The sequence below is a fragment of the Sus scrofa genome, chromosome 4, assembly GCF_000003025.6.
Source record: "Sus scrofa isolate TJ Tabasco breed Duroc chromosome 4, Sscrofa11.1, whole genome shotgun sequence".
Lineage (NCBI taxonomy): Eukaryota > Metazoa > Chordata > Mammalia > Artiodactyla > Suidae > Sus > Sus scrofa.
In genome coordinates, this window is record NC_010446.5 from 72118222 (window position 1) to 72133843 (window position 15622).

Below are 15622 nucleotides of genomic sequence, written 5' to 3' on the forward strand. Positions count from 1 at the left end.
GCGGGAGCGGCCCAAGAAATGCCAAAAAGACAAAAAAAAAAAAAAAAAAAGGTAATAAAAACCAAATAATTTTAATAAATGAATGAATTAAAAATTTGATTTATAAATAAAAATTTAATAACAAAAATATTTTATTAAAATTTTTTTTAAAAAGCTTTAAAACCTCAAAAAAAAGGCGGGGGAGCATGTCCCCCCGCACTCAGCATTTTGTCTGGCCTCATCCATGTCCTGAACTCATTGTCTAGATTCTCTTTTGTTCTAACCTTACATGGCTCTACCGGAGGCATCTGTGGGCAGATGACCCACCTCCTGTTCTGCCCCAGCGCAGAAAGCTGTATAAATGCAGGGTAACCCCTCAGCCGATGCACAAGTAACAAAGAGGCCAAGCAGCTATTTTTCCTGCTTCTTTAAGAAGTGTTAACAAATTCCTGTCAGCACCCTTGCGACACTCCAGTATCCAATAACCAACATAACACCCTGGCGAGTACGAGTACGGCTCACCCAAAAGGTCCTTGCTTCTAGAAGCGATGACGTCTCAGGTAGCGGCTGCCTGAAGTGGACTGACATCCCCAAAGTGAGAAGTTCAGTCCCATTTGAGCTATAAACCAGTCATGAGCCCACTCACAGGGCAGCGGGCAGCAGGGACTGCGGGGCGTTCATTAAGAAACGGTGCATTATGTAATTTTATGGAACGTAACGTCCATCTGGAACATCTGTTCCCAAGCCACATGGTGAAAGGGACCCTTTTGGCCCTGACTGCTTAGAAGACAAGGGTCCCCCTGTTCCCGCCCTGCCACCCCTCATTCCTTTCCTATGGCTTGTATTTCACGATGATGTGTGACTTCTGCCGGAAATGAGCAGTTATCCAGCAAAGGCGGACGCTCACCCTATAAAACGAGGACAACATGCTGAACGAGCACCAAGGTCGTGGCCAATTCTACTGACAGCTGAAAACAGTTAAAGTGACTTTTTTCTTAACCACCCAGGCAGAAGCCAAGAGGGAACAACATGGCCAAAAATCTCCTTCTCGCTCAGAAATCTGAACTCAACTCACGCGTTTCTCCCCCCACCCCCCACCCTACTTCCTCCAAAAAAAAAGGGGGGGGGGAAATGGCTCGTTGTTTTGACATCATCCCACTTCTTCCATGTGGGGTCTAGGAGAGGAGTTTAGGGAACATAAGGATGATGGCGTTTGGTCAAAGGGATTAAAAGCAGTCCTTCCACTGTGTTGTTGGCAAGATCCCAAAGCACTGGTCCCTCCCACTGCCTGGTGTGCAGGTTAGACTAGATGGATCATTTCTGTCAAAGCTGGGTCCACTCCTTCCTGACAGGAGTAGAGGTGCAGCTTGGGTCTTTAAGGCCTCTTCCTCTACAAATCATTTTCTGGATTCCTAATATGTTCTAAAGTTTAATAAATGAGTACAAGCAGGAGTTATTGCATATACTTAGCCAAACTTTGTCTATGATCAAGTTGCATCAAAAACTCCTAAAGCACTGGAAATTACAAAATTTGACAGATTTGACTGCATGGTGGTGTTATCTTTAGATTTAAAAAAAATCTTGGGAACAAACACTTTTACATGTAAATACATACTGAGGGCAGCAGAATCACTGCCATGTCATACTACTTAGAAAGTCAGTGTAGAAGTGGTAACCAAAACATTAGGTGTGTGCTCTTCTGTGTGTGTGATGCATGTCTGCTGTGTGTCTACCCTGTGCTGGACGTTGAGCTGGATCTTTGGGAAGTGAGTAAGGTGACTAAGAGTTAGACAAAGCTTTAACCCTCCAGAACCCACTGTCTAATCATGGAGGGTGGCACCCCCCTCTGCTCCTCAACATTTAGTCAGAGGGGGATCTTGGGGTCAGGACATGTCTGGTCCCCTAAAAGAGACAGAACTCTGGTCATCTGGGGAAAGAGGGGCAAATTCCTATTTTATACCACTTGACTTCGGAGGTTCAGGTACTTAATGAGAGTACAACAGCCTTATCCAAACAAGATAGAGTAGGGACAGACCTATCCTGAGATGTCACTATCCCCATCCATGGAGGGCCTGGGGAGAGAAGGCTGGCAGGAAAATTGGGGATAGAAAGTATAAGGAAAAGCAGGCAGTGTGCCATATCTCATAGAGGACATGAACCAGGAGCATGGAGCCCGCCTGCCCAGGTCTGAAACCCATCTTGGCCATTTACTAGCCGTGTGATCTTGAACAGTTGCTTAACCTCTCTGTCTCTGATGCCTCATTTGTAAGATGATAATAATGACAATACCTTTCTCATGTAGCCCAGTCCCTCAGAGGAGACTCCGACAGTGATACTTCTCCTTCCCTAGATCTCCAGAATTCAGGGGGCCTTCCACTGCTTCTGCCTTAGTTCTGGACCCCGAATTCCCACCTGAATTCCTACATCATCCTTCTGGTGGCTGTTAGTCTCCCCTTCTCCTCTAATTCCATGATTCTTACAAAATCCAGACTTAGCTGTGCTTAACGACATCTGGTGGGAAAATACAAATGAAAACAAAAATACGATACAGATGTCCCACCAACAGAATGATGATTAATACTGAAGTGAAAAACAAACTCATAGAAAAAGAGAGATCAGATCAGTGGTTACCAGAGGCAAGGAGCCAGGAGGGGGGCGGGGAGGAAAAATTGGATGAAGGCAGTAAAAGAAAGTTCCAGTGATAAGATCAATAAGTACTAGGGATATAATGACAACCTGATAAATATCATTAGAACTGCTGTTGTGTTACACACGAACGTTGTTAAGAGAGTAAATCTCAAGAGTTTCCATTACAGGGAAACATTTTTTTCTGTTTCTTTAATTTTGTATCTATATGGAATGCTGGATGTCCACTAAATTTAGGGTAATAGTCATTTCATCATGTTTGTGAGTCAAATCATTATTTTGTACACCTTCAATTTCTATAGTGTTGTCTGTCAATTATATCTCCAGAGAAAAAAAATCGAGGTCTGATAACGTCAAGCATTTTTCATGCGTCTGGGAGGGAGAGTCTCACACACCCTTGGTGGGAGTATGACATGTGACAAGTAGGGTCACTTTGGAGGGCGTTTAGGCCACGTGGAGATATGTAAGATGCACAGTCCTCCACCCCAGCATCTGCAGGGCTCCACGTCCACCCAGGGAGCTTTCCCATGACAGTGAAGGAGGCACATCAAGAACATTCATTGAGTCCCCGTCGTGGCTCAGTGGAAATGAATCTGACTAGCATCCATGACAACTCAGGTTCGATCCCTGGCCTCCATCACTGGGTTAAGGATTTGGCATTGCTGTGAGCTGTGGTGTAAGTCAAAGATGTTGGATCTGGCATTGCTGTGGCTGTGGTGTAGGCCAGCGGCTACAGCTCAGATTTGACCTCTAGCCTGGGAACCTCCATATGCCAAGGGTGTGGCCCTAAAAAAAAAAAAAGAAGAAGTATATTCATTGAACCCTGTTTGGAATAGAGAAAAAAAAATCCTAACTGCCTGTCAACAGGGATATATCCATGTTCTGGAATATTCTGTGGCACCGAAAATGTGAGGTATGCCCAGATTTACTGACATGAAAAGATGTTACTTAATGGCACGTTATGGGTTTCATTGTGTTGTCCCCACCTCGGATTCACATGTTGAAGTCCTACCCCCACTACCACAGACTATGACTGTATTTGGAGATGGAGTCTTTAAAGAAGGGATAAAAATTGGGTGATATGACTTGTGTCCTTATAAGAAGAGGGGATTAAGCTACAAAGAGACATGCACAAGTGGAAAACCATGTGAAGGCGCAGAGAGAAGATGCCATCTACCAGCCAAGAAGAGAGGCCTCAGAAGGTGCCAACCCTGCTGACACCTTGGTCTTAGACTTCTGGCTTCCAAAATGTGAGGAAATAAATTTCTATTGTTTTAGGCACCTCGTCTGTCTTAGTCTATGTGCTTTGTTACATCAGCCCTATTGAACTAGTCTACACAATACACAGCATTAGATGATTCCTATAGGTGTGTATAGATGTGTGTCATGTATGGAAGGCCCACCCCAGTATGAGGACAGTGGACACCTTTGGTGAGGGACTGGGATTAGGGGACAGCAGTGGAAGGGGTAAAATAGGGATTTACTTTTTATAATTATTTGCACATTACTTTAGAAACCCCTCCCCCATGGCCCGCTACTGAATACCCTACACAATGCACTCCCCCACCTGGACCCACAATCTTTGGAATGTGATTCCCACTCTCATCCCTGACCCTCACACACATATTTGCCACACTAGAACATCCACCCCTCCTCTGCTTCTTTCCCTCTGTCTTGTCTTTCCCCCTTTTTTAAGCCTGGGCCGCTGATTTTCATCCTTGAGAGCCCAACTCAAATGCCATCCGCTTTAGGAAGAGGTTGCTAAAAGTCTTACTTGGCAGATTTTCCCAAGGCCTACTTCTCTCTCTCTCTCTCTCTTTTGATGTCTTTATTCATATTTATTTTCCCAGTGCCTAATCAGTGCCTGAGGCCAAATAAAGGCTCAGAAAATGGGTCCGAATGCATTGATGATCGGGACGTTTTATGGCAGTTTGCTTTTTCTTCCAGTAGATCTCAAAGGTCCCACATTGCATCCTGTGTGAATTCACAGCCTCCCTAGAGACGAGGACTTCAATCAGGACATGAGTGAGGTCCTAGCCTTTTACTGTTTTCTTCGTACAAGGGGGACAACCAATTTCTGGACCAGCCAAGCCCCATTTACTTTCAATTCTGGTGGAATCGGCTGAGAACGGATTGCAATTTATTTTATTCAAGTTCTGTGCCCATAAATGTCTTCAATTGCTTAATTCACTATAGGCCGGCATCAAAAACTCCTACTGACCTCTACTTGGGAGGGTCTATAACCCAGGCCTTACCTCTTCATCGGCTTGGGTGAGCATTCTCTCTCCAGATTGGACGATGTGTGTTTCACATGCATTGCGTTATAGGAAGTATGCGTATAATCATTTTCATCACTGTAGTCAGGTCCAAGCAGTGTCCGGGCCCAAGTTCCCATGTCATAAGGAGGAAGGGTTCCTCCAAATTCAGACGGCAAAAATTCAGGGTGTATTAGCTGGTGGAGGCTGTTTAAGTTGTTTCCATGCAGGAAAATCTGGAAAGAAAAATTAATTAGCAATAAAAAAATTCAAACCATATGACTAAGTGTTTCATCTCAGACACAGTTTAGCAATGACAAAGTGGATACACTACTGGTAATCATGGTGTTTAAAGAGGCATTCAATTTTGTACCTGTGGCTTAGTCTTCATAAAATGTTAATTTATTGCTCAGAAAAGGGGCTGAATTAATTGTCCTTAAAAATGAAGTTCATGAACAAATTGGGTATTATTTGGCCATGGCCCAGATGTGCACATACAGTCATCTCTTAATTATCTCTGATGATGAACAGAGTAATGATCACTGATGCAGACCACTGAAACCCCTAATCGCCCTGCAGCGGCATCCCCACATTGCTCTCCTCTCCCCCAGAGCATCCTTTGGACCCACCTCGGTCCTCCCCATCCTTCCCAGGCCTACACCGAGTGGTAACTTCTTCTTCCATCTGTCCCGGTGACACCTGCTCACTCTGGTTCTCCCTCCCTCCCCCTAGTTAACTCATCTTATGCGATGACTTCTATTTGTTTCTGATTTGTTCATTTATGTCTTGCTTCCCCATAGGAAGAGCAGAATGCTCAGGAAAAGGGACAGTATTTTCTTGCTCCTTTTTTTAGGCCACACCCATGGCATGTGGAAGTTCCTGGGCCAGGGGTAGAACCTGCACCACAGCAGCGACCTGAGCCACAGCAGTGACAAGGCTGGACCCTTAACCTGCTGTGCCACTGGGGAACTCCTGTTTTCTTAGTCTTTTATTAGTCTCCTAGCTCCCAGGGTGGGGTGGACCCAAGGCAAAATCTCAATGAATTCTTTCAATGGAACTGAAAGCTGGGACTTGAAAATTTCTTATGAAATATTTTTGCAACAATTTTCTATTTTTGTCCGGATTGAGGGCCAATCCTCTCAACAAACAAGTTTCCATCTTCTAAGCATATCAAGTATGGTGATGGAAATTAGTCAAGCAGGGGAGAAATCACCCCCAAATAACAACATTTTCAAACAAATCTATAGAGTGGATAAGCTACAAGATGATAATTACCATTGCCTATGATTTAGGAATTGACTTCTAAAAGTTTATTTATTTATTTATTTATTTATTTTTCTGAAAGTTTATTTAAAGTGAATCTGTGTATGGAGTTCCCTTCATGGCTCAGCGGTTAACAAACCCGAGTAGGATCCACGAGGATGCAGGTTCAATCCCTGGCCTCACTCAGTGGGTTAAGGATCCTGTGTTGCCATGAGCTGTGGTGTAGGTCGCAGACACAGCTCGGATCCTGTCTTGCTGTGGCTGTGGTGCAGGCCAACAGTGGTAGCTCAGATTCAACCCCTAGCCTGGGAACTTCCATATGCTGTGCCATAATGGGAACTCCATAACAGCATCATTTAAAGAGGAAGGGGACAATACATTTTTCTGACATCGGATTGGTGGACGTGACTGAATTTTAGCAAGAATTTTTTTGAGAGGGGGAAGAAATTCATGTATTCTGGCTTTTGCAAAATATGTCATGTGAGGAAATGTAGTATCGAAAGCATGGAAAAGCTGGAGTGAAATGCTGGCCCTGGGGTTCAGAGCAAACATTCGTACCCACCCACCCAACCCCTCCAATTCTTAAAGGAAAAGGATCGATGGGGAAACCAGCCCTCTCTCCAGGGGTCCTGTGGGATGGAGGAAGTCAGCAGGTGGGAGATGGAATCCCCAGCTTCTGGATTCTGTGCTGCACCCAGAGATTCTCCTGAGTAGATGGAGCCTGTGGGAAGCCTGAAGCCATATAGGGGACAGTCTAGGGCACTTCTCTGTCCTTATCACATCCTGAGCCCCAAACAGATTGCAGGGTGTCCTAGAATGTTTCTGCCTCCTGAGGCAGGTGAATCCTAGTTTCCGGCTCCACATTCATGTGGGGACAGAGGAATTCCGGCTCCCATAGCCTAGTGCAGTGTTTCTTAAAGATCTGGAAGCATCTGAGGTCTAGGAGTGAGGAATCCTGCAGGGTGCGTATGGGCGGGGGGGAGGGGGTCCCTCACATCAACATGTCCCCCTGAATTCTCAGAGCTCTTCCCCAGCATGGGGTCCCTGGGGTATAGAGGCCAATGGGAGGTACTGTGGGACTGACCCTGGTTCCCTTACGAGGTGGTGCCCCTGAGCTAGACCAGAGCTGAGAGCAGAGCATGTGCAAGAAAAGAGCCAAATGGGAGAGAGAAGTAAGAGTAACGGAGCTTCTGCTGCACGAATGGCCTTCTGCTTTTTCTGTCTCTTTAAATTACCCCAACGACTCCGGGTCGTGGGTGTTAGCGTTTCCATTTCATAAATAAGGGACTGAGTTTCGGGGTAGTTAAAGAATGTTCGGTTCCTCGGCGAATCAGAATGCTGTGAAAACAAACAAACAAACAGAAAACCTGGCTCTGATGGAAGATGTTGGCTTGGGAAATGCCATCAGCTGATGCCATCAGGATTTTAAAAGGAGTTCCTGCTGTGGCTCAGTGGTTAAGGAACCCGACTAGTATCCATGAGGACACAGGTTCGATCCCCGGCCTCGCTCAGTGGGTTAAAGATCTGGCGTTGCCGTGAGGTGTGGTGTAGGTCGCAGATGCAGCTTGGATCTGGTGTTGCTGTGGCTGCAGTGTAGGCCAGTAGCTACAGCTCCGATCAACCCCTAGCCTGGGAACCTCCATATGCTGCTGTCTGGCCCTAAAAAGACAAAAGACCAAAAAAAAAAAAAAAAAAAAAAAAAGATTTTAAAAAGCTTTCTTTCTACAAGCATTATTATTTCCAATGAAAAATGCTTCCCCGGTCTCAAGTGGGATGGAGCTGGCAGCTATGACCCAAGAGCCACGGGGAAAAAATACAAATTATCAACGTTCTTCATAGTGATAATATATTCATAGGACAAAACACTAGCTCTTAAATTATTCCATGAGCAGGAAGCTGCTTGACCCCACATCACCTGCAAGCATTTACAGTAAAAGGGGCATCTGATATTTGCATATGCCTTCAGTGCTTCCTTTGGTTTGTCACAGGGACTCTAAAATAACCCAGTTCTACTGAATTATTGATTCAATCCAGGCCATTTGCAAACTCCAGCTGAGGCTCAAATGCTCAGGGACTGCAGAAAAGCAAAAACAAAACAAAAACAAAAACCCACCATGACAATTAAGGAGAGAAGGAGTGATTAGGAGGAGGGGCTTGTTAATTTTCCCCCGAATGTCCCCCTTTGGGTATTTGTTTTCATTACCCGTTTCCTGGTCTTGTCCTTGAGGAATGGCTTGATGAGCGTGTACAGGGCGTGAATGTACCAGGGCTGGTTGACAAAATGGACGCCTCCGAAGCGGGCAGGAAAGCTGTCCTGGGTGGAAAGAGAGAAACGAAGCGCACACCAGTCAGCACGCATCACAGGTTAGATGGGACCAGCAGGACTGAAGCAGCTGCTCTCGGCGGCAGAGACGGGAAACCCTTCCCAGCGGTTAAGGTTTTCTCAGTTCCTGGGCCTCCCTCCTCCCCTGTGACCCCACAGGTGCAAAGTCAGGTACAGGGGCCAGGCCTGTCTTTCCAAGTCACAACTCTAGGACCTGGCACCAGAGCAATTGCAGACTGGACGGCGAAGAAGTTGGGATTCTTTGTGATGTCAGGGGACCAAGGCTCCAGTCCCCGCCCGGCCCAGCCCTATGAGATGGCTCTTTACTCTGAGTTTTGCCCTCCACTCCAGCCCTCTCTGCACGGTGATCATGACAATAGCTGAGTGAGCAAGCTGTGCATCGGAAGGAGTTGGGAAAGGATTTTCAAGGGTCTTCAGAGATGGGGCTCTGAAAGCCCCCAGGTCTGACAACACCGTGGGTTCTTTTTGACAGATTTCACCATTTTATTTATTTTTGCTTTGTAGGGCTGCGCCCGCAGCATATGGAAGTTCCCAGGCCAGGGGTCGAATCAGCTACCGGCCTACACCACAGCCACAGCAATGCCGGATCCTTAACGCACTGAGTGAGGCCAGGGATTGAGCCTGCGTCCTCATGGACACTAGTCAAGTTCATTACCGCTGAGCCACAGTGGGAGTTCCTTTTTCACAGATTTCAGCAATTGCTCCTTACTTCATCCTGGGACCCAGACCCACACAGTAGGAAGATGCTTGCTGACTAATTGGTTAGTTGATTTCTCTAATTGAGGTCCTACTTTTCTGCAGATCAACACATTTTGTAAATATTGGGAAATAAGAGCATTTTTTAAAATGCTTCCAGTGGGATGGACTGGGAGGTTGGGGTTAGAAGATGCAAACTATCACATTTAGAGTGGATAAGCAATGAGGTCCTGCTATACAGCACAGAGAACTATAACCAGCCTCTTGGGATAGACAATGATGGAAGATAATATAAGAAAGGGAATGTATGTACATATATATATGTATTACTGGATCGCTTTGCTGTACAGCAGAAATTGGCACAACATTGTAAATTAACTCTATTCTATAAAAAAATTAAAAATGCTTCCAATTTTAGAATCCAGATCAGGATATAAGATTAGATGTTGGAAGCTGAGGAGCTACTCTGGGTGCTAATTAGATCCACAGAACACGGGACCTTGATCAGAAAGCTTGAACTAGTTCCACAGCACCAGGTCCTGAGTTTTTGATGCAGGGCTTCTGAAAATTGCATTCATTGCGGTTCATGGAATTTAAAAAGAAAGGACATCCCATGCAATTTGCATTGCCAAGCATGCTGACAATCAGCTTCATGGCAACAAACATCTTTGCAGCATGTCAACAAAGATGGGATGGAAGCAGAAGGAGCCTGGTTATCTGAGCTAACAGTTCAGGCAGCTAACCTCTCCTTGCAGGTGTATGAAATGCGCAGTCTGGATCTTTTTTAGTAACGAGGAAAGAGGGCTATTCACTTTTTTCAGAATGCTTTGAGTCTACAGGCTCCCTGAGCATCTTCTACACTGAGACCTAGTTTCCAAGGAAGTACATGGAACTGTGCTTAAAGGTTGACCTTTAAAAAACTTAATAAATTTGCCTCTATCTAGACATTTTACAGAGTACAAAGAAATTAAATATTTTGAAGGTCAAACTAGACCATTTGAGTGAAAGGTCTTTGTTTGGCAGGGCAGGTACTTTCTGTATTGTTTATCTTATTTTTGAAAATCTTAATGAAGCTGCCAAGTAAGAATGGAAGGACTGTGTACATCGGTTTGCACACTTGTCATCATCTCTCACGATTCCAGAGGAGAATGTGGCAAATCAGAAGTTCTTCATAAGGTTTTCTCTTCTCTTTTTGGTACAGTTTGGGATCTAAACATTCTTTGGTTTCTTAAAAAGAACTACCTTTCCCTGAAGTTTATCCTTTGCAATAAGTGCTCTAACCTCCAGTCTTTGGGGACCTTTTGAACTTGTTATACGGAAATATAATTCATCATCTTACACGCGAAATATGGGTCCAAGGGCTGCAGAAGGAAAGCAAGAGCAAAGGGTTTGTCTATAAACTAGGGTTTTCCTGTCTTTTTCAACAGGACCAATAAGAAGGGTTTTATGTCTATTGAGAGTCTATATGTTATACATTTCTAGGTTGATAAAGTAGAAAAAAACAACAACACAAAAACCCTCTGTAAATAATACCCTAGAGGCACTAGGCAAAATCTCAAAGAAATATTAACCTTTAAAAAAATATCTAGAGGCTCCTAATTTTATTCTGTGGGATCTCAATCCTCAGAGATATCTATTTGTGTCAGAAGAGGTTGACAGAAAAAATACGGGGCTAAAACCCCCCCAGCTGGCTCTAGTTGGCCCTGGCTTCGAGCCTGCTGTCTTGAAGGTGTGGGATTTTATTGATCTCATGCAGGCCAGCAAGCAAACATGTGCAGATTAATGCATTTGAAATCCTTGCCTCAATTTTAGGTTTGGAAACAGGGTCACTTCTCTTAGGTCCCTCCTATAAAATTCAAATGAAAGGACTTCCTTTGTAATAAGGGCAATGGGCCAATGTTCTTGTTATCCTCAAATGAGCCTGACTACATTATTAATAATTGTGTGTGTGTGTGTGTGTGTGTGTGTGTGTGTGTGTGTGGTGCAAAGGGAAGGGCAAGGGGAGGGAAAATTAGCAGATACAACCTTCTTTTAAGCAAGGCCCATTATTGCCAGTCATTTTGCCTGATCTCATTAGCAAACCACAGATAAAGGTATTGTCACATAAACGTCTCCCAGGACTGCAGGGAGTCATCCAAGCTCAGGCAGGTGCATTTCTTAGGGACCTTTCTCAAGATGGTAAACCTTGATTCATTGACAGTATAACACTTTGTTTTTCAGAGTTCTTGGCCCCTAAAAGGTATGTTCCCAAAAAACATACCCCAGGTTCAAGAAAATGGCATTAATTTTTATGCATTTCATGCAGGTATCAATAAAAATCCAAGATAATTTCAAATTATAAACATACTCAAATCATAAAATTGATCTTTTCTCCAGTTTATCTTAATTTTATTTATTTCCTTATTACAAAAATTTTACCCATTTTAAAAAGTACAAAATAGATTTTAGAAAACATTTGAAAAATTAGAAAATACAGAAAGACAAGAAAGAAGAAAAGAAAAAACCCACCAATCATCCAGTTGCTAAAGACATACTCTATTTTCTATCATTCAGGGCAGGTGATATTATGCCACAGTAACAAAAAAGCCCTGCTGGTTTGCTTGCTTGCTTTCTCTTTCCTTCCTTCCTTCCTTCCTCCCTCCCTCGTTTCCTTCCTTCCTTCCTTTCCTTCCTTCCTTCTTTCCTTCTTTCAATCCTTCCTTCCTTCCTTCCTTTCTTTCTGCCTCCCCAGGCCAGGATGTTCCCAGGCTAGGGATTAGATCCGAGCCACAGTTTTGACCTAAGTTGCGGCCACCTGTGTCAATGCCAGATCCTTAACCCCCTGTGCTGGACTGGGGATTGAACCTGTATCCTGTCCCAGTGCTCCCAAGATGCTACCAATCCCTTTGAGCCACAGCAGGAACTCCAACCCCTGCTTCAGTCATTTAAAACTGTGAAGATTTATTTCTCGTTCACACCAAGTGTCCTCCTCGCTGGGTGAGCAGGAGCTGGGCTTGACAGGGACGCTACCTCCCCCGTCTAGAGGGGGGCTGCTCCCATAGCTGAGGGAACCCACCTGGGAAGGGACTCACAACTTAGCTCTTAAGCGTGGCCACCAGAAGTGACACATTTCATCTGTCACATTTCACAGGTCAAACACCTGCCTGAATTTAATGGGTCAGGAAATAGAATCCTACTCTGTGGCCAGCAGGGAAAGACCGAAAATGTTGGCGAACCACACTACTGATTACCAGACCTCTCCTCTCCTTCTTCATTCCCTTCTTTTTTTCCTTCTTCCTTTCTAAATGAGATCATGTTTTTTTACATTGGACTTACTGTTTTTACATTGGATTTTTTTTTTTTTTTTTGCTGCACCTGCAGAAGTTCCTGGGCCAGGGATGGAACTCTTGCCCCACCAGTGGCAATGCCAGATCCTTAGCCCACTGAGCCACCAGGAAACTCCTACACTGGACTTCATGGATGGCCTGTTTGATGCTAGTGAAATAACATCAAATAATTAATACCCAAATTGGTGTTTACAGAGTAGAAGGGAAAACAGAAAATTGCTTCCACGTAGTAATTAGTTTAGTGTCTATAATTCTTTGCTAAACAGTCATTTCATGCCTTGTACCATTTTGATTCAGCACACACATGAGTGTTGACTACACGACAAACACTGGTTTAAGCTCTTTATTTATTTATTTATTTATTTATTTATTTATTGTCTTTTTGTCTTTTTAGGTCCTCACTCTCCGCACCCATGGCATATGGAGGTTCCCAGGCTAGGGGTCTAATCGGAACCATGGCCACAGCAACTTGGGATCTGAGCCACATCTGTGACCTACACCACAGCTCACGGCAACGCCGGATCCTTAACCCACTGAGTGAGGCCAGGGATCGATCCTGCAACCTCAAGGTTCCTAGTTGGATTTGTTAACCACTGCGCCACGACAGGAACTCCAGGTTTAAGCTCTTTAAAGTGTCAAGTATACTTGACAGGAACAGCCACTGCCAGGACCTTCAAGGATTTTGACTCCTTTTTGCCCCTTCTCTATCTGAGCTCTAACCACACCCAAAGCTGCTGAGGTCAGGTTTATGTCCCTTGGTGTTCTTAAAAAAAAAAAAAATTGCAATCTTGCCTTTCTAATATTTTCCTCTGGAACAGTGGTGACACTAAGAGGTAGCTTGGAGCACTAACATTGCTGTGATCAATCCTTCCTCTAACTCCTAAGTCACATGAATACATGTTCACACTAGATAAACTAGCAAGGATATTTTTCCAAACTAGTCCCCAAGGCATTCTAACTCCACATTCGAAGAATGCTACCTGTAAATTCCTCCTAAATGGAAAACTGGCTCAATGATTGACTAGAAAATCTGCAACCAGGATTCCCTCTTTGCTTTCTGAATACTCAGAGAAGGCTGTTCTCATCTACCTGCCTTATTTTCCTATAGCCGATAAATATCACAGCATTTGAGTGTTATTAAGAAAAGAATCTGATATCAGAGAAAGTAGGAAGTAGGATAACACTGACTTAAGGGGAATAGAGGATGAGCCAGTGACCAAGAGAGTGATGGTGAATAAAAACAGGTCTGAACATGCTGGGGAAAAAAAATTTTTTTTAAGAAATTGAGAATGTCAGTTGAGTGGAATAAACTCAGCTAGGAAAGGAAGGAGATAGAGGAGTTTCTAGTGTATATTCTATTGTTCATAAATCTAAGAGTCAAATAAATACTGGAGATTGATCTTTACTGTGAAAAATAAGAAAGTGAACCAGAGACACAGCATCATGGACAAGAGGTTACTGGCAGGGGAAACCACATTAAGGCTGTATGGGATCTCTCTGTATTATCTCTTAAAACGGTATGTGAATCTGCTATCATCTCAAAATAAAAATGAAAGAAGTCTCATTTTTGTATTTCAAAACTCCCCAAAATAGGAGTAGCCATTTTCTTAAGCATAGTAAAAGCATTTCTAAGGATGACCTTTTCTGCTTTTGATGAAATGTTAGACAAAAAATGCCAAGGTAATCTATAAGGCCCAAGATACACAGTGGAACATTTGAAGGGGCTCTTCTTTATTCTGGGGGGCACTTGGGCAGCATTAGATTCTTGCAATCCATTAGAAATACCCTTTATTTGTAAATGGGCACTTCGTGTGCACTTCATTTTCACACAGGCACTCTACAAGCACCGCTCAGCTGACTTTTCATCTGTTTGATGGAGATTTAGGAGCAACATGGCAGAGGCAAAACCATTTCCCCTCTCCCTCCTTGACAATCAGATACAGATGTTGCTGGTGGCATTTGGCCGAGTTTCCTCCTGGATAATGAAGCACTTACTAGCGCTATTCTCTAAGATTTGTAATGCCTGCAGGCTAATACTTCCAAGAGGGTTCAAAACACACCTGACCTCAAAATCCTGTTGCCCTGCAAAGCTGGGGGAGCTCTGCTCATTCTGGCTGCCCTCTCTAACTCCCTTCTTTCCTCACCTCTCGTCGCTTTTTTGTGGAACCAGAACAGGATCAAATTCACCAAAAATTACGCTCCTCCCCCCATCTACCAAGATGCTGCTGAAAACCAAATGCAAAGAAGAAAGGAGAGAGTATGGGCATGTAAGCTCTCTTTCAGTCCGCGTGGCTCCTTCCCTTTGGTAGCTCTGAGTGTCTTTTGAGACCTTGGCAGAAAACGCCCATTCATTCATAAAACTGCACGTATGTAGGTCTGCAGGCAGCACGAAGACACAAGCGTGAAGTCAGGATTTATGTATTCAGTTCGTGCCAGTCCTACTAATGATACCCATTTCCCACATCAAAGCAGAGAAAAACATTTTCAGCAGCATAAATGGGCTTCGCTGATGCAGGAGAGCCTTCTAAACATGCTATATTTCATGGTGATGGGTTTCTATGACACCACGTGGTACTCATTAGCCTGGAAGTCACATATCCACCTATTTGCAAGGAAATGGAGAGCTCACGTGATAGCAGTTACACACCAAATGCTTTACATACATCAGCAGCAAGCATGAGGGAGGAAAGAGGGTACTTATTAGGGTGGCCACTGGGCAATGTCTCCAGCTGACTACAGGCGATGGATTTTCTCTGGATATATGCTCCTGGCTCGCTGATATCTGAGAAGCTGTACCTAAGCAGTGTCCTCTTGATAGGAGGGGCCAGGGCTCTTTATGCAGGTTCAGACCAGGGCATGCTGGAAAATAAAGCTTTTTATCTGCAGATCCTAGAACTGTTATAAGCCTTTGGCAATTGTCCTAAAGAGAATAAACTAAACTGGTCATCTGTCAAAAAGGCCCAGACCACCAGATCAAGCTCAGAACCAGCCCTGGCTACAACCTCATGTTCCTTGATGCTCTTTCTCATATTCAGTTCTGGTCAACAGTTCAACAAGCAGTTATTGAGCTCCTTGTATGAGGAAAATGCAGGGGTGCGTGGACACTGGAGATG

At 44.2% G+C, this 15622-nt stretch overlaps 1 protein-coding gene across 2 annotated transcripts in view; it reads right to left on the minus strand.

The window, feature by feature from the left end:
• The window catches only part of CLVS1 (clavesin 1), a 152739-nt gene that overhangs the window by 13701 nt on the left and 123416 nt on the right, over positions 1–15622 (minus strand). For both annotated transcript variants that reach the window (XM_013996738.2, XM_001927833.6), the window contains 2 exons: positions 8347–8457; positions 4881–5116 (listed from right to left, as the gene is read on the minus strand). In XM_013996738.2, coding sequence (XP_013852192.1) covers positions 4881–5116; positions 8347–8457 — 347 coding nt within the window. The remainder of the gene's footprint in view (positions 1–4880; positions 5117–8346; positions 8458–15622) is intronic.